Below are 19,651 nucleotides of genomic sequence, written 5' to 3'. Positions count from 1 at the left end.
AGGTACACTTACTCCTCTCCGTTCAAGTGCAGACCAGGAGATGACACAGATAAAGCACAACCTGAACTGCAGCTTCAGTGTTCCTGTCTGCTACTGCCATGAGACAGGCCTCAGGGCCAGCTCACACCAGATGCTCTTCCCACTGCCACACACAGTCCCTCTGCAAGGAATCCTGCCCATGTGGGGCAAAACAGACTGAGCCCTAAGGTCTTTAACCCAAAGACATTTTAACATCTACCTGCAACATGACTTCAGGATGACTTCAGGAACACAAAGCAACACAAGAACACACTGCAGACTACTCAGAGGTGAAAAGCCACTTACCGCTGGCAACTGGACACAATTGGAACTGACATCGTATTCAATATATGCCACTTCTGTCCCTTCTTCTGACTTCCCATCTCTCATGTAGCAAACATCCCTAGTCCAGTTGGTCAGGCGATCCACCTCCTCCATGGCGTAGACGCAGAGCGCAGACTCCTCGCTCGGTTTCCCAGAAGACGCCTGCCAGGCAGAGAAGGCAGCAAACAGCACTTCTCCCTCGGTGTCCAGCTGCCCCTGGGCCAGGTCTTTTCCTGGCTGGGTGACATAGGCTGCTTGCAGGAGGCTGTAGGTATTGGCTTTGCTCTGGCAGAGCAGAGGTAGCTCCACATACGAGTAGTAATGAGAGTCGTCCAGGCAGATGCGCGAGATGTAGGTCTTGTACTCGCGTGACTGAGATTTGAGGTCCCGCCGGTAGAAGAGGAAATAGACACTCGAGCGGTAAGTGAAGGATTTAATGAAATGGTGGTTGTACTCGGAGAGCCGGCCCACAGCCAGTTTTGCTGTTTCTTCATAGGAGAAAATGGAGTGAGAGTCTGTTGCTTGAACATCCCCTCCATGGGCCCTGAGATTCCGGGTAGTGATGGGGGGAATCCCTCCTCCCACTCCTCGGCTCGTGTACCCTCGTCCCACAAACAGCAAGGGGACCTCATCCTTGGAGTAGGCTATGAGTCCCACAGTGGTGATATTTGGATCATTGGCAGCAACATACTGAGTGTCACCAGGGCTCTCCGGTCGGAAGAGGACGTGGTCAATGGACGCGAGGCTCCTCTTCTCGCAGATGCCCTGGTGCACGCTGCCACACACGATGAGCTCCTTCTGCTCTGCGTTCACCAGCAGCAGCTTGTTGTGATTGTCAGTGTGGTGTGCCTGGGGGCACTCCAGCTTTGAGACTGGGGGGAGGCAATCCTTACTGTCCAGAACTGGTCCGGTCTGAACCATGTTCTCCATCAGCAGGTCAGATGTCAGCTGAAAGAGAAAGTTGGTGGCCCCCAAATAAATGGTCCCAGATTCCAAGTCCATGGACAGGTGGAGGAATTTTGTAGTGTTGCGTGAGAATGTGACATACTGCAGTCCCCGTGGAATTGCTGCTCCCAAGAAACAGAGAACAGGAAGGAGAAATGTTCCCACAGGCATGGTAAACGCTCTGCAAGAGAGGAAAGGCTGTTATAACTCCTTGGAACCAAAAGTGAAGATTAACAGTCAAAATCATTCAATAGCACTCTCATCTTGAGAGATGGGCAAAGAGAACATGAATAACTACAGAAAACAGAGCTAAACATGAGGAGCTAGCAGAGGACATTTGCAGAAACTCCAACAGCTTGCAGAAGCATCAGAGACTTAACTCACTCATCTCCTCACCAAGATGACAGGCACAGTATTCCCAGAAGAAGCTGCAATAGCGCAAGTAATGCAACATTGAAGCTGATCACTACTCTTGTAATATTAGAAAAAAGCCTTGTTTAACTTGATTCGTGCACAATTTAACCATGATGTTATACTGGAAGTTCTCCAGGACAGGACCACATTTCCATAGGAGCCAGCACACTGTACACAGTATTAATGAGCAACACCACAGTAAAACAAGCTGCTGTCCAAGACAAACAAAACCGGCAGGACCATTGTTTAAATAAACCGTAGCTGAGATCTAATTCAGAGCAAACTAATAAGCCCTTTGCTCTGTATTTGATCTAGATATCATAATTAAACCCTCTCTTTGTTATCACTTATGCATATCAACAGCCTCTTGTGGGTCTAAGGCTTTTCCACTAGCGCTACAGAGGAAACCTTCCCATGCCATCTCTGCCACTGAGCACGACCCACCCAAGCAGAACGTGGGTGCCAGGATGAGACCTCCAGAGTGTCAGTCACAGTCCTCCCAGCCTCCCCTCTGGGGCCACCACTCTGCTCCCAGCCATGCCAAGCCAGTCCCTGTGGGCCCCCATTTCCTTGGGAAGTTACACAGCATGCCCAGGTGAGGGGAAGACCTGCTCCCTTGTTTCAGCACTCTCTGGGGTAGAATTCTCTTGCTGGCACTCATCTCTCCGTAGCACCTCTCCCAGTACTGTGAAAGGTGATTTGAACATGCCTCTTCTGTGGACAATGCTCCATTCCTTCCCTGTCCCATACCTCAAAGTGCAAGCAAGTCCAGATGGGGTGGGTGTTGGATATACCCAGTGAAGCACTAGACCTATTCTGCTCCTCTCCAGAGGATATTTAGATCAACTTCTCTTGAAATCTACTACTGTGACCCATCCAAGCCATGCCATGGATGGAGACAACTGCTCTGGACAGCATGGGGAACCCCACAGCATGGTGGAAATATGGTAATAAGTACCTGCAACATTTAGATTAATGCTTTCCCTATGGAGAAAGGGCAGCAGCTGCAAGTACTCAATAATTTACTATGAGTACCACCTCATTTAAACTGAGAAGTAGGTGGTGATGCAGCTGTGAATTTATTTCCTTCCTTTCCTTCCTCCCTCTCACAGACAGGGTATCAAAGCTGCAAAGAGCCACACAGATGCCAAGCTGGGTCAGAGGGTCCAAAGAGCTGATGAGTGCAGTATCTCCTCCAGAACTGGCCTGTAATCTGCTGTGCTCATTTTGGCAACTCAGCTCCTCAAGGGCGATGTTAATTTTGTAGTTAAAGTTAAGAAAACTATCATCACTTCCCTCCTATGGGATCATCCCTCTTGGGTCTTCCTGGAAAGCTCTAAGTGCTATTAGCCCAGAAGTGCTTAAAGCACAGAGATGGAAAAGATCTGCAGCATTTCAAGAGAAAACTACTCCAGCATTTACTCCAGGACCTAATCAATTTATCTTAGAAACTTCTCACAGCACAAACTGCACACTCATTCTGTGCAACATCCAGCACACAATGAGCAGAAAGCACAGTAGTAATGCTGAGAACGATAGCCATAACACTCTAGATCCATCTCCTATTTCCCTGCTATTGCAAAAAAAAAAAAAAAAAAAAAAAAAAAAAAAAAAAAAAAAAAAAAAAAAAAAAAAAAAAAAAAAAAAAAAAAAAAAAAAAAAAAAAAAAAAAAAAAAAAAAAAAAAAAAAAAAAAAAAAAAAGCACAGAAGTCTGCTTTCCAGCTCGTTTGTCAGTAAAACTGGCATCTTTGCTCCACCAAAAGACCAGCTGAGAGGATTAGTCTACTTGTGAAATCCAGCGGATGGAAGGTATTATAAATACAACACTTTATGAAATATAGGCTTTGTGAAGCTCTGGAAAAGCTCCACTTCACACAGTTCTTGTAGGTAAGTAGGTAGTGCTGTCAGGATATACCGGGGTGCAGGAATGCCGGCTCTGGGCTGGCAGCTTTCCCCGGAGCACACAGCCGCTGATTCACACCGTACCAGCGCCGTGTTTAGGCTACATGCACACTGGGGCTTTTGTTTGCCCTGATAATGGACACTTAGTGCTTTCTACTTCAGAGCTATGAACACACTCGGCTTCACCCAGGCTGGCACACAGCCTCAAGATAGCCTTGGAGTCTCTTTTCTGTGGTGGCGAGAGAGCACGTTGTAGCACCTGACAGAAATCCTTGCCAGGCAGGAGATGTTACCTGGGAAGCGCCTGATAAGGGGTAAGTAACACACAGACTGAAGGAGGGAGATCTAACTTGACTCCATCACCTCAGGTTTACATCAGCAGAGCAGCTCCAACACATGAACTATTTTTAATGCATCCTCACCATTACTATTGGAGAGAACTTGATTTAAGGGACTCCTTAACCACACGACTGTCTCTATACCTCATGCAGATGTCACGACGGCTTGTTGTGCAACTGTCTGGAGCCTCCTCAGTTTCAAAGCTTAAAAAGCCTGCAAACAAAACAATAGGCTGATGGCCATCCAACAGCAGGAGCTTGACTATGTTGTGAACAGAGCCACACTGACACGGAGAAGAGAATCTTTGATCTGGAAGCAGCTGAGGATCACAAGACGTCATTAAACTACACCACTCTGAGGGATCTGTAATCTTCTTTCAAGCTAATGCAACCTTCTTCTGCCAGCATCCGCACAGTAAAATCGGCATGTGTCTCCAGGATTTATGAATCCTGAAATAGTGGCTTTCTGGCTAGAGGTTGTGCCTACAAGCTGCACAACTCTGCTCTGTCCCCCACAGAGCACCACTGACAACTGCCAGTGCAGAACTAACACACACATGCTACCAATACTTGAACTCAAAACCCAGCACGACACCACTCCAGCAACACAGATCTTACAAGCTCTTCAATCTGTCTTCAAACCTACCCCTAATGTTTCACTGAAAGCATGTTACCTATTGGAGCACCTGTACAGGAAAGAGATTGGAAAAGCAACTATCCCTTCCTTCCAGCAAACTATAATCAAAAGCAGATCTTGCTGTGGTCAAGGGTCTGACCTGTAGCTGCTCTTCTTTCAGTCACCAATATCCCCCTAAAAGTCACTTTGTTAAGAGCTAGCCCTCAAAGGTATTTCAGGTAAGAAACTGCCATCTAATCCTCATGACTCTGGGAGAACAGAAAAAACAAAACAAAACGAAAGGGTAGTACAGCATGTTCTGCAAGCTAGTTCTAATCACTCTGCACAATGGATAAACATTGAATATAGAGCCCTTTGTTGCTCTTTGCTAAAGAGCCATTAGCAAATGAACTTGTATTTATTGCTAGGTGAGCAAACACGCATTAGAAAAGAGCAGGAGCGTGCAGCAGCCGGAAGGATTTGCACCCTACATGAAAACTGAGAGAAAAAAAGCCAGCAGTGTCTTTTGATTCCATTTTCCCAGTTGTTTCTCAAGCACGGGCATCACTGCCTTTTTTTATGCTTGCCTTTCAGTTAAGCCCATCACAACCTCTCTGGGAGGACAGGAAGGAGGAGGATAACCTACATTTAAATCTGATGGTTTCATGACAAGCTACACTACTGAGCTCTTTATGGATTTACTGAACCGTTCTGCTTCCTGTGCTCATTGCTAGTGTATAACACAGCTGTTGCAGACAGATTGCACTAAAAGTGTGTAGCCTTTAATTAATTCTGAATGCAGTTGCCAAGGCTTAAAGATTCTTTTTAAATATTCCATTTTTTTGATGAATTCCCATTAAATAGGAAAATGCTCCAGACAATACTCTGAACATTGCCTCTAACTCCCTGTAAAATATTAATATCTAAATAATACTTCTGAGTTTCATTTATTTAATCTGGATGAGAACAGAAGGGCTAGAGGATTAGTCAGTTCTGCCACAGAATATTTTTATCACATCCACAAAACAACAACCAGTAACACTGAAGAAATGGCACTATTTTGTTACCTGGAATTTGAAGTAGGACCGTGTTTTATGTAGCACTATTTTTACCTCTCTGACCTCAGGTATCTCTCTCAGAGACTTTACATATTTATTAAGGAAATGAACCCAGAACTGACTTGGACATTTTAGCTGCATATCAACACATAAAGATTATTTCAATCCTCACAGATTATTTGCCTAATACCCCATTCTATCCCCCAAACATGGAGAGGTCAGTTAACGTTCCAAGTTCTAGTCTAGATTTCATACTTGACACCAAACCCAGCAGAATTATCCCCCGAAAAAAAGGAGGTCCCTGAAATTTCCACCTGCAATTTCCACTGTATCATTTGCAGAGCCAACCCGCAGTGAGAGCCCTGGAAGATTTAAAAATTAAAAGCACCATTCTTCCAGCTGCACCACGACCCCTGTGCTCCAGCACATTCAAATGGCCCAGCAGCAGGAAGACGACCACTGCTGTGTTTTCTGCACAAAAGCCCTGAATTGTAGCTCCCTTCTAAGCTTCATATGCTCAACAGAGACTTGCTGTTTTCTGCTGTGAAAGATGGCATTCCCCTTAAATAAATAAATCTTTTTTTTGAGTCTTATTTACTACTACCAGGCCAGTTCCCTGCTCTGTTGTTTAAGAACACTTGGAGAGAGCAGCTCCGGCAGAGATGAACACAAACCTCTGTTTTCCAAGTAAAATTGACCCCAAGGAGAATCCCAAGTCCAAGCCATCCTGTCAGAGCATGACTGGCACAGACAAGGGAGCTCTGTTACACCAGATGTGAGTAACACCAGAGATGATGTCAAAACTTTAAAAAAAAACCCTGAAATCTTTAAAGATAAACTATCAAATCTGAAATGGCAAGGAAAGCCGGCAGAAATTCTGTACTGCAGAATTAATGGCATTATTAGATAAATAATGGGAAACTTGGGAAAATTATGTTTTCTAAACGCTTGATAATTTCTGCTGACCACTACAAGGTACTTATCTGGATGGGGGTTGAAGTTATACTAAACCAATGTTGCACAAAATATTGTCAACTCTGTGATACTGCAGCCACTTCAGTGATGCTCATGCATTGTTGTTCGGAAAAACGGTATAAAGTTTCTGTGCAAATTGTAGAAAGCCCCTCTTGGGCCACCTAATTATTAATTTTAGCCATACTGGAATTAACTGATGATAGTGGACAGTAATTTCCTCTAAACAGCTCTAGCACAGCCAAACTTTACCCTTGCACAGAAGAAAATGTGTTATAAACACTAGTTTAAGCTTCCAGTACAACTGGTTAATGAAGAGTTAATTATTAATACATTGTTAAATAGTGAACTTTTTATAAACCAAGACAAACTACACAAACATTTACAAGGAATATAAAGCACCCACAAGCTGCTTGCTGTCAAAGAAGCTTTCTTCATAAATATTCTGTTATTGTAAACCAAGGGTTGACTTTTCTCTTTACCATCCTCTCAAGCACTAACACAATGTGAACTCACACACCGTGGTGTATGTGCATTTTTAGAAGTGGAAATCAAATTAGTTTCTCAGCATCACAACACAACCAAAGGATAATGTTCAGCCAGTGTTAGATATTTGAGGATTAGAGTCCTTTAGGATCTGCTCCAACTTTCTGCGTAATCAAACCAGAGAACACCACTAACCATCTCTTGTCCTAGCCCACGAGCTCCTGACTAAAGTCTCCCAGTGACAGCAGGATTTTTTTATTTAGGGCTCCTAAATTACAGAAACTGCCACCTTAACCCAGCAAGCTTATCCCCGAGGGTTTTTTTACCCCAAGTAAAATGCCTTGTCATTTTGTCTAACTTTGCTTGTCACAAAATCTTCTAAGTCAAAGAAGCTTCTAGTCACTTTTTTGCATGAAGAATTTGAAAACTAATCCTTCTGCTTAATCCTCCTTGGGCAAGAAGATAAAGACAGCTATTCTAACTCTGACAGAGGTCCACCTACACAGAAACCCTGGCTCCAGCAGCAGACAATAATAGATGCCTAAGAAGCAGTCTAAGGGCAGACAAGCATAAGGCAATCCTTCCCTTATACATCCTGCCAGCTTTGAGCATTCCCAAATCACAGACTGCAGCACGTGTAATCCTTTGGATGGGCACATTAAGTGGTCTGAGCTTCTTCAGTCAGAAATACTTAATTTATCTCGTAGGTCTCTGAGCTCGTGCTGGTTTGTCAGAATTTTTTTTTTTTTTTTTTAGGAACCTGACCTGGATGAGCATTCTCTTCTGTCAGCACCTGCCCTGGACAGGCCATCCCTTCAGCTTTCTAATGCTGCACACAGAGCAAATGTTACTTTCCCCAGCTTGACTCACTAGCCCTCCATTTACCCACCCAACAACCTCCTGCTCTTCTGGCTGCCACATCACACGTCAAGTCTGCATCCGGTCCAATACCATCAGTGACTTAAATATTCTCCCAGACAAACGGTCTGGAAAAAAAAAAAAATCCCCATTCTCTAGCCTTTAATGGGTAGAGCATATCCAGAGAGCCTAGAGAGGTTTAATCCAGTTGTAATAGAACCCTGCTGGGAAAGCACAGCTCACTGAGGTTACCCATCCACTTCATCCTGCTGAGCAAATTCTCTGTTTCTACGCAAATCTACATAAACCTAAGTCCATCACTCCCTGTAGAAACAAATCTGCTCACAGAAGTTCAAGAACCCAACTGCTGATCAAAATACAAGACTAAAATTTGGAGCAAAGAGAAACCCCTGCAGTATCCAGGAAATCCCAAGAATAGATTTCCCATTTCTGGTTAACTGAGACCCAAGAGATGGATTTGAATCTGTTTAATATGAACTAAACTGATTTTTAAAAAACTAAGGTTCCTGAACAAAAAAAAAAAAAGCTATTGTGAAATGAAACTTACAGTCTCCATCATGATTTAATAAGTAGTTAAAAGACAGGAGATAAAGAGTTTCCCTGACAGATGAAGGTTATCAGTGAGATCTGCCACAAATTTATTCTGCAACCTGCACTTTTCAATATGTTCCCATAAGATCTAAGGAGACCAATACGTCTAGAAGTGGCAAGTGTTATTATTAAAAAAATTCTTCATCGCAATAAAATTCAGAAAAGACTGCAAAAAGTAACAGAAGTCAGGCACTTTTAAGTAACTACAGAATATCTTAAATGCCAATAAATATCAAAACCAATCAAAAATACTCTAATTACACAAACACAACAGGATCCAAATTAGCTGTTATCACTCAGAGAAACTTTTGAAACTTGGTAGCTCAGTTCAGTATTTAGTATCAAGCAAAAAGGCAAATACAGCCTTTGGAGTAATTAGGAAAGAAAACACATATCCCTATTATGTTGTTGAATGCTGAAGGCAGTTCTGATTCTCACATCTGAAAAGGAGACAAAGACAAAAGGGATGACAAAGATGACCAAAAGCACAGATCAGCTTCTATATAAGGAGAGAGTTAGCAGAGCAGGACTTCAAAAGTCAAGAGATCTGAAACACGACACAATGTCAAGATGAAAAACATGGAATAACCGACTACCATGTCCTAGAATGCAGAAAAATGAGAGCACTCACCAAAGTTACAGACAACTTTCCTAAGCCAGTTCAAGGATATCGTCACTGGATGTAGAATATTTCAAATAACACTTAAAATGCATAATTAAATTATAGACCTCACTGCTGCAGGATGTCATGGAGACCAGAAACATAAACAAGTTAGAAGAGGGATTATATAAATTAATGGAGAATAGATATGGTCACAATCAGATGATGAGATACAACTCCTGGACAAGCAGGGCCCTAAACTGATGATGGCCATAAGCTGGGAGGCAAATGGAATGGGGGGGAGAATGAAAAAAAACAAACCAAAGCTACCACATTATACATGCCCTGTTTCTTACAGCCCTCATTAAACATCTGCTTCTGGATCTTGTCAAAGGCAGGATACTGAGCTACACAGAGCTTTGCAATTTGCCCCAGGATGACATTTCTATTTAAACATCTATTTTATGGTACATTTATAGACTTTATTTATTTTTAAATATTAAGAATGTAACTCTAGCCCTGCCTAATCGCATATTTAGGAGGCTGGAAGCCTAACCTCACTGGCTATTTCTAAAGGCAGTCTCTCTCATATTAACATTTAGATACCATCTCAGTGAATCCTGACAGCACAGCACAAAAGTTGATGCACACCATGGGAAACCAAAGCCAAGGCTGGAGCCACAGTGCACAGAAGTGGCAGAATCGAGTTTAACGCACCAACAGTCCCTCTTCCAGGAACAGCTCTTCCCTGTCTGCCAAATGTGTGATGGAAACTCCTCACTCAGATGCTGACTGAACACAGCAGATAACGTGTGTGCTGTCGGTACAGCCAAGCCTTCAGCAGAACCACCACTGCTAAAAGTAGGTCAGGACCGTCCGTTCTAACCAGGGAGAAAGGAGGGCTGGAGCACACCAGACGATTTGGCCAGGTATTACAGAAAACCTTCATCTGGGATTTCATCACTACTTCAAACAGATGTGATTCATATTTTACCGGCCTCCACCTCAAACAAGGCACACCTTCCCAACCACACTGCCCTCCCTATCATTAGGGGCACCTCTCCCCAGCCTCAGCCAGGATCCTCCTGTTCCCAGCTTTGGCTCTACGGGCTACGAAAGCCAGAATGCCTCTATGCATTAGCTGTTCTGTGCTGATTTCTGTAAAACAGAAATGCCCAACTGCTTTGTACAGAAAGAGCCAGGACAGCACACGATCTCAGTGTAATCACTTCTGCCTTGGAGTCTATTTCCCTTGGCAGATTTCCCTCCAGAAGGGAGAGAGACCTCTGCAACCAGCACATGCTTCCCAGAGGACAGGACCGTGACCCCTAACCAAGCTCTCACGTCCCAGAGGCAAAGGCCACACTCCCAAGTCAAGTTCTTTTGCATCCAGTCTGGCCTTGGAGTAACCAAGCAAGAGAGGAGGGGAGCTTCAAACGTCCTGTGAAACGGCACCAGTCCTACACCTGCACCCCCAGAGGAAACCCCGTGGTCTCCCTGCCAGCAGCAGCCCTGCAGGATTGCACAGTGAAAGGGAGAACAGAGACCAACCACTGAAGGAGTTCATGCCAGCAGTGGTACAGACCACAGGCAGACACACAGAGACCACATCCCGAGCTCCACCATCCAGTTGTCAAGATACAAATGAGAAATGTTAAACACTGGAGCCTGATTTGAATAAATCCTTTCACTCTGCAGACATTGAACAGTGCAGGGTGCTCTGTTCTGTTAAAGCAATTTCCTTGACACCCCTTAAATCTTATATTTTAGCACCACAACAGCTCTGTAAAGAACTAATATGCCCTTGGTGGACAGGAAGGAATTCTTCTCCCTACAGTTTTCCTCCATTTCAAATAAAATTCATTTTTCTGCTCTTCCCAGTAATCTTCTGGAGGAACACAGAGTTTGACAGCAGAGTCTTCCCTTATCACTCCAAGTCTGTCAGCAGTTCTGGCTACAGCCGTGAATACAGGCAGTAACATGCAAATATGTTTAATGCAACGCAGCCACATCAGTAGCACCGATCCCCTCCCACCCAGGAGAGACAGCAAAATCAACACAACTCCACATCACTACCACAATCTGCTTGTGGTTTGCCTTCAAACCAAGATGGGGTGTATTCTATCTCATATTACTCAAGTCATGTTAAAGCAGTATCAGAAGTGACACTTTGATCAATTAATCTTCCATGAATTAGTGCCTAAGCCTGGAAGGTTCTCAGTCATCAGCTATGAACTACTAGGTTCAATAGTCTGGCAATTAAGTTACACAGGTCTCCTAGATGATGATCCAAGTGGAGGTGGTTGGGTGCAGACCTGAGAGCCAGGATCAACTTCACATCAGTCTCAACAGCTCTGAGCAATGACTGTCCCACACAGGCTGGATATCTTGGATATCCAGTGCCTTCAAACATAGTCCAACACAGAATGGTGGCCCGGGAACCACCCATGAAGGGCGCTCAAGGTGCACGTGGTTAAAGAGACACAGGCTGTTAGCCTTGATGCAGCATATTCTTCCACCCTGCAATCACAGCTTTCCATCTCAGACATTGTCCACACTTGGAAGTTCTTGTTTCAGGGATAAAATTCAGAGCACCAGACCGTATACAGACAGGGGTGGGAGAGCTACTGCTGTGCACGGGCCATCAGGCAACGTTCTCCATCCACATCACTGTGGGTCCACAATATAGAGGAGTGAAAATGAGCAACAGGAAAATGAAGTAGCAGAGGAAGCTGAGACACTGCAAGATTTGGTACTTGGAGAAATAAACCATGTGGAACAAGAGTTCTCTGGTCACTTTGTAAACGGGCACACATCTAGCCACATCTTATCCAGAACAAGGAATTTTATAGCAAGACAAAATAAATTTTAATGCCATCAAGTGGCTTTGCAACATGAGTTTCTGTTTGCTTGGATTGAGGAGATCCTAATTTTCTCGCAAACCATTACAGCTACTCATCCTGTTCAGAGCTGCAAAAGCTTTTTTGGTGCTGTCCTAAAGGCACAAAGGTTCAGAACCAGCTACCTGTTCACGGGAGCCATGAATTTTAAAGACTTTTTGGTTGAGACTGCTCTCCATCTGTGTGCTACCGCCCCACCTGCACAGTCTGACAGCCACTGGCTGGGCAGGACTGACTGGCTCATCCCTTCCCCTTCCAGGGAAGCCCAGACCTTCACCCCAGGGCTGCAGAGATGCACTAAACAGGTCTGCAGTGCTAGTCTGAAATGCAAACTGCAACAAGCAGGAATTTCAGCCAGTATAACTGCCTGACTGTTGGCTTTTCAAGAGAATGCTGCTTGCCAGGGTCACCCCTGGGCAAAAAAGTGCCCAGGAGACAGGAAAACCAGGTTTACAGTAGTTTGTTAGGAATAGCATCTGAGTGGCTGCTCTTCTGCTGGAAGGAACAGCTAGACAGAGCAGAGGTCTGTTAAAGAAAAAAGGCAAAATATGCACATCTGTGCTGGAAGGATAAACCATAGCCTGTGGTCAGCACAGTTCTGTTTGCAGATTGTCCCAGTTTCAGGCACCCTTCCTCTGTCATTTTAAGCTCCACACATATGGCAGGGACTGTGCCTTCCTCTGGGAAAGGAAACTGTTCTACTCTGCCACACATAGAAAACTAATCCAAACCCCACAAAAGCGTGGCTCAGACAGCACTCTTCAGGCTTACACACGGACCAAACTGAACAATCAGCCACCTGATGTCAACCCAGGAGGCCACAGTGGCGCTGGCACAAGTTACCCTCATAAAAAAGTTTTAATTTAAATCTTCTCAGGGCTTAGTGGGAAATACACTAGTTAAAATCACGGATCAGCTAGGAATAGAAAAGATCATACTGGCTAAAGATGGGTTCAAACTAAATCTAATCTGGACAGACTATCTGGAGAATGGCAGACAGGTCCAGCACACACAGGAACAAGCTGAGAGAGAATCACTGCTTGAGCAAATCTGCTGATGAAAACAATAATTGAGAAATTGTGAGCAAAACAGGAAGGATACTCCGTAAATGGTGTAACAAGTGAGTCCCTTGCTACTCTGCAATGATGTGATGCAGGGTTTGGGACAGAAATTTTCTCCTGCATCAAACAGACTAAATAGGTGCAACACATCACGATGATGATCAACAGGAAGGGAACTTTAGTCCACTCCACCTGATGCCAGTCTTCCCCAGTGTGACCCTTGTCCTAATCCTGTACGGACTCCACCTGGCTTTTCTCTGGCCTGTCTGTACTACTCAGCTCTAATCTGAGCACTCAATCTCAGCCACCCCATGGAGTAACTTTCACTACAGAATATGAGATGCAGACAAGATAGTTTCTGTATCCTTGGAAAGGGGCTATAGTTTCCCAAAATATATCAACTCAGTTTTCAGTCATAAGAGCATTCCTACAAGAATATACGTCATCCTAGTTCTGGTCAGCTTTCCATAGCTGCTCCCCAAGGACTATAGCAGCAAAGCTAGTCAACAGAAAGTTTAAAAAAACCCACAAAAAACCCAACAGGATACTGCCTAACAGCAGAGACCATGTCTCTAGGGACAAAATGACAGAGACCCTTCCTTCTGAAATTAAAAGTTCAAAGGAACAACTAAGAGCTGTTCTGTACTGTGCCCTCTGCAGATCTGGGTAAGCATCTAAAACCAGGTGCAAGCCCAGACTTTCAGGGGTGAAGTATATAGAAGTGAGCCCTGTTTTCAAGTTATTTTTAAATGTTTAGACAGGACCTAAAATAAGACCAATGTTTTGAGTACTTTTGAAGAGTAGGAACCTCACGTAGGCCATGACATTTTTAGTTCAAAAATGCTTTGGAACAGAGGTTGCACTGTACTGCATCGGCTTATCACCCATTTTAGCTCAAATTAAGTTACAGTCCATTACAGGGCAAGAAACACCCCATAAAGGGGGGGAAATTCACACAAGTAAGATTCAGTCTATCAGCAGTAAGACAGTCTCTGTATCTCAGTAAAACATGTACTATCCCACAGGAACAGCATATGCCACAGAGAAAGGGGGAAAAGTCAGCTTCTCTGCTTAGAATATTCATCTCCACACCACCCTTCCTACCTGCATAGTTTCCAGAAATACACTCTCCACCTCTCTTCAAACTCAAGTCAACAGTCTGCAGACTCCAACAGCCCACAGGCAGTGCCTTCAGGAAGCAAGAGGTGCATGCTGTACATGACAGGCACCACAGAACCAACCTAGAACACAAGCTGTGCCAGTCTCTTTTTTCCCCAGTCTTATTCGTATCCCATGTCCCACTCCATGCTGACAAACCAAGTTGAAGTTGCCTGGCTCTGCCCTGAAACATAAGAATGAAGTAAGCACATAGTAGCACTTTACCTCCCTGAATACTCTCCCAGGCTTCCACATTGTGCAGCTCAGGGTCTTCTTGGGATAGAGGTGGTTTCCATGCATTTACTAACCCTCAATAGTTCCTTCTTCTATAGACCTGCTCCGTGTCCTCAAATACACACAGATGTTTGGCATTCACAACATCCTGTGGCTTCCCAGGTTAACTGCACACATCAAGGACTAAGTCATTATTTGCTTTTAAGCTTACTTCTTGCTGGCTCCATGCAACACCTATTCATACTTGTAATGAAAAAGGAAAAAAAAAGGTTGCTCCCCCTCTAACACTTTCAATGCCATTCAGGACTTGAAGGGAACTGTCACTAATTGCTTTTCAGGTGGAAGAATCCCAGTTTATTCTGTTCTTTGTATGGAAGGTAACCCTCATCTCCGGTCACTGCAGCTGCTGTTCCACTTCTAAAAACTGAAGATACCTTTCTTAGCGTGGCAATGGTTTTCCTAAAGCTATAGAAAACTCAACTTCCATAAGAGCTGGAGAAGCGACTGTGACGATAATCAAATATAGCAGGGATTCCCCACTTCTATAGTGAATTGCTAGTGAGGTAATTCTCTGTTAAAATATTCAGCTTGACTTCTTAAACTGAGTTTGCTCAAAAACAAGTTTACTTTTAAGGCTCAGCATTCAGCTGCACACTTCTTCCTCCAGAATAGAGTGCATTTGTCAAAAACCTCCTCTCCTTGTTAGTTCTTTGAAAATACAAATTACCTTATCCTTGAATTAGCCTGCCCTGATGAAGGATGGAGCCCTCCTGGCAAGGTTGTGTGCCAGAACTTTAGCCTGTCCTATGTTCCTTATGAGCATTTCAATCCATCAGCTTTTTACTCCAGTATGGGCATAGTATTCTGTGATTTCCTGACACTACTTGAAACAACAATATCCTTACCAGATCTGGTTCTCATGCAGAGTCATATGAGAATATTTGGGTTTGGGCATTGTTTTTATCAGGACTCCCTCAAAATCCTGAGTGTTTTCTTTCACAAATGCAGTGATCCTAATTGCTTCCCACATTCTTGATTATCAGATATAGAACTTTGTTATTTATACATGCTTAGCTCACTAAGCAATCTAAACTTTCCTGTCAGGCTGAAATATCTGGCTTTTCTCTGTCTGTTGCCAGTTTCACTACTAAGAGTCAAACAAGCATTTTTTCAAAGATGCAGAGATATAGAAGTATAACTGGAACTAAAAAAGAAAAAGCAAGGCCATTAAAACCCAACAGAATACCAGAGAGGGCAAATGTATTACCCAGACTTACAGTACTCAGTGCCAACAGCTTTTTAAAAATATAAACCCACTTCACAAGTTAGGGCTTTGAACCATACTCTAAGGATTAGAAGGAACACCTCATCCCATGAACAGCCTATAACTGGTCCTTCTCTCAAGGTTCTACAAGTACCTGAGGTGCTTTCAGAGGCAAAACGTAGAAACTGATTTGGAACTTTGATTCTTTACCTGTCAATACATGTAGGTCTGTATACATGTAGGTCTGTATAATTTTTCCACTGAGAGATGATCAGATACCACCAAAAAAAGAATCCTGTTGTAATAAGGTTAAATCATTAAACAAATGGAGCATGTACACCTAGTGAAAAAGAACGTGTATTGGGAGACATTTCTGAAAGAACTCCCAAGACAACAAGATGCAAGACTCGAGTGCCATTTGGAGTGATCTTTCACTGCAGTACTCATTGGGAAGTGGAGCTGGAGGTAGCAATGCAGAGGCCTCACATCACATGTGAAGGAAGCATGTGGCCCAGGTCTGACCAGTCTGCAGAGAGCACACTATACACTACACAGAACTGCTTGCCAGGCACAGAAAGCAAGGAAAAAGAAACATCTACAGCCAAATCACATCATCCTGGTCTGGAGCAATGTTCCTTCCTCCCTGCAAAGGTGAGGGTTCTCCTGAACAATTCTTACCTTGCACACAAGCGTAGCAGTTGTAGGTTCACCTTGGCTCTTTAAAAGTGGTGGTGCACAGAAAATGGGACAAAAAGCCAGCCCTGCACCATTTAAAAGGCAGGGAAAGGGAAGAGGCGAGGAGGGAACAAGTAACACTCTCCTAGGTAACACTGAGCTGCTACTCCGGCTGCACAGGAATGAAGTAGAGCACGACTCAGATAATAACCGTAACTCACTTCTCAGAAGTTAGTTTGTCCAGACATGATCTTTCACATTTAAAAGTACTAAAAACCATGTCCTCTAGTGCACTTTTGCTGGAGCACTTTTTCAATAGGATCTGGACAGAATCATCTCGATATCTCAAAGAATACAACATACAGACCTCTGTCCTCCTTACAGTCTTATTTTTTATGTACCCTGAAAGGATGGATCCAGAAGAGACTGGCCTGAATTCAAGTCATCTCAAGTACTTACTCATTCCCTATTTCAAACAGCCCTGATTTAGTGGTTTTACTGGAACCACCCAGAGCAATGCAAAGCTGAGGAAACCAGACTCACCAATCTTTGTACAAGTGTTATATGTACTTGGAATTTATTCTTGGATGCTCCAGATTGAAAGAGGTTTTAAGAAAACTTACTCTTTGTCATCTAGGAGTTCAGTCAAGGTCTACTACCAAACTGAAACCACATGGGCTGCACACGCAGAGAGGGCTGGGCTGGGGGTTGCTGTCTGGCTTTGTTCACTGTTTTTATTTCTGCTGATCCCTCCTGCTGCTATAGCTGCAAGTCCAACAAACAGACATCCTTCTGATGAAGGGCTCCTCTTCTCCCAGTGATACTCATCTCTCCAGTGCAAAAGTCAGTGACTCATCTAAATCAGCTCCTTGTTTTCAGGTGCCAGGGTTTCACTTCCCAGCCAGAAGTTCATGCAGATCTGCAGATCTCCAGCAGCTCATTCAGTCTGGGATCTCTGGTGTACCACCCTACATTTGATATTCAAATTCCCATATTCAAATTCCACACATTCACTTACAGAGTGCTTCACCAGGCAAACTGACACAGGAGTTGTAACTACCCTGTTTAACAGGAAGCAGCATGAAAGGAGAACTCAGTTTCAGGGAGACATTTCTTCAAGGGTCTATAGCTGTCAACACCACAGAGCTCAGCCAGCACAAAGCAGCTCATCACGCTCTGTGGTGACTGACAGAGATGAACTTCACTCCTGCTCCAGGAGTCTGCCTTCACATTTGGCAACACTCACTGGCCCATTTCTAGTTAGAGATCACCATCAGAAAGTCACGTTTTTGTTTTGTTATTTCTGCCTGCAGGTTAAATTCGTTCACTTGTGCAGAAAATTCAAAGTTTTAAAGTTATTTTTTACATTTCAAGCACAGCACCAGAGGTGCCAAGAAGACTCTGGGAAAAGGCGTACAGTGGCCTGACTTTGGTACCACTGCAACCTACAAATCCCAATCAGTCCCTCAAGAAAGTTGAGGTGCAGCTGGAGGAGGGGAAGGTCAAGATAAACAAAAATGAGAGGCAAACAGGTAATGGCTGGAGTAAATACATTTGTTTACAGCAGAACTCTACAGAACAGAGCTTCTGTTGAAGAGATGCCCTTCGTCCTTCATAGGATTTCCCTGCGTAAAGGGAACATTCCCTTTGCAAAGGGAACAGTGCACATTCTCACGTACAGCCACTCACTCTTTCCAGAAGACCACGTGCCTGATGAACTTGTCCAACTAACCCCAGGTGGCACAGTTCCTCAGGTGGGTTCGTACCGCAGCAGCATCAAGAGGCTGCCCAGCATGACACTGTCCACACAAACCGGGAGGATCAGGAACATGGAGGAGCCCGCGGGGCTGCAGCAGTCCATGGGCGTCCCAATGCTGGCTCCCGGCGCATTTTGCTTACCATCTGGGCTCTTGGGAACGTTGAGACACCTTCATTTCTCTTATTGAAGAGTGTGCCTCAAGCTGGAAAAAACAACATAGCGTGAAATGCAAAGACTATTTTTCCAATAAATTAAATCTCTGTTGCACTTGACTCCCGCTGTGGTTCCCTTCCCCCTGAGAAGGCAAGGCCTGGCCAGCTGCACAAAGTCCAGGCAGCCCTGGGAAAACAATGGGATCTTTTTTGTGCCAGAACCAGCCTTCTCGTTCACCCTTCTAACCATGGCATGGAGGACACCCCTCTGTCTGCGGAGAAGAGGAGTCTGTTGGCATAGCAACTGTACACAGCTAACTCTCTGCTAATGAACAGGGATAAAATGTTTTGTTCTCATTAGGAAAAATACAGACACATTCCTGATTGGTGAGTAATGTCTCTGCCTCTGGGAGATTAGCTCAGAGCTGTGCAGCCTGAAACAGCCTCGATTCAGCCCACTGCAGTGCTTCCCTTGAACAGCCACTCTCCAAGGACCCCACGACTCTCAGGGGAAAGCCCACAGAGCCTTCTGTAGCACTTTGCCTTGGGGCCTGAGACAGCTCAAGGCGAGAATAATGAGAAGAGGTTTGACAGCAGCAAACCAGAACAGGCACAATGGGAACACACCCCCTGTCCCTGTGAAGAGCCAGCTCTCGCTGGAGCCTTCGCTGCACCTGGGTCCCACGCTACCCCACAGCCAGTGAGAGTTTCTCTCTGTGCATCCACTGCAGGTCTGCCTCGCACAGGCCTCAGATCAGCCTGGGACCCCAGCTCCTGCTCTGCATTTCCCAGAGCTGGGTGAGTAAATGGACAGAGCAAAGAGCTGCAAACACTCAACAGCAGAGCTCAGTGACCATCAGATGCCTGAGTGCAGAAAAGCAAACAAGGGCTGCTGCCTACCAGTCTGTATTAGGATTTTGGCACTTAACAATCAACAAGATCCGCCAAGAGTTTGTTGTTTGCATAATATTTGCACACTGTTGTTTCATCACTTGGGTCTGTACCTGGGTGCTGACCCAGGTACATAAAGCCGCACAGGCAATACTGCTTCCCTCTCTCCTGCCACAGGAGTCAGCACATCAAGTGGCAGGATCACAGTACTTCACCCTTGTGCAAAGGGGATCAGGGGCAGAAGCAAGGCCAGACACCCAATGTGCAAACAAAAATCTGGTCTCTACCTACACATTTGCCATGCTTTTGGTCTAACCTGGTCTGTACAGCACAAACACAGCCCAGGAGAATCAAACTGTGTAACTGCCCTCCAAGCACATGGTTTATCTCTCTTTTATGCTGCTACTGGGTC

At 44.5% G+C, this 19,651-nt stretch overlaps 1 protein-coding gene across 5 annotated transcripts in view; it reads right to left on the bottom strand.

Annotated features, from left to right (window-relative positions):
- PLXNB1 (plexin B1) overlaps positions 1-19,651 on the bottom strand; it is a 78,627-nt gene that overhangs the window by 38,543 nt on the left and 20,433 nt on the right. For 2 of the 5 annotated variants that reach the window (XM_027882237.1, XM_027882239.1), the window contains exons 2-3: positions 18,127-18,398; positions 325-1,468 (exon numbers count right to left, since the gene is read on the bottom strand). In XM_027882237.1, the coding sequence (XP_027738038.1) occupies positions 325-1,458 (1,134 nt within the window). In that variant the 5' untranslated portion in view covers positions 1,459-1,468; positions 18,127-18,398. Of the gene's footprint in view, positions 1-324; positions 1,469-17,999; positions 18,050-18,126; positions 18,481-19,651 lie in introns of those variants that run through there. The other 3 variants (XM_027882240.1, XM_027882238.1, XM_027882241.1) reach the window with 3 other exon arrangements.

The sequence above is a fragment of the Empidonax traillii genome, unplaced genomic scaffold (assembly GCF_003031625.1).
Source record: "Empidonax traillii isolate 1590-97213 ecotype Southwest subspecies unplaced genomic scaffold, ASM303162v1 scaffold104:size2570737, whole genome shotgun sequence".
NCBI classification, from domain to species: domain Eukaryota; kingdom Metazoa; phylum Chordata; class Aves; order Passeriformes; family Tyrannidae; genus Empidonax; species Empidonax traillii.
Note: the sequence above shows the minus strand (reverse complement) of the source record. Positions and strands in the feature narration are given on the sequence as shown.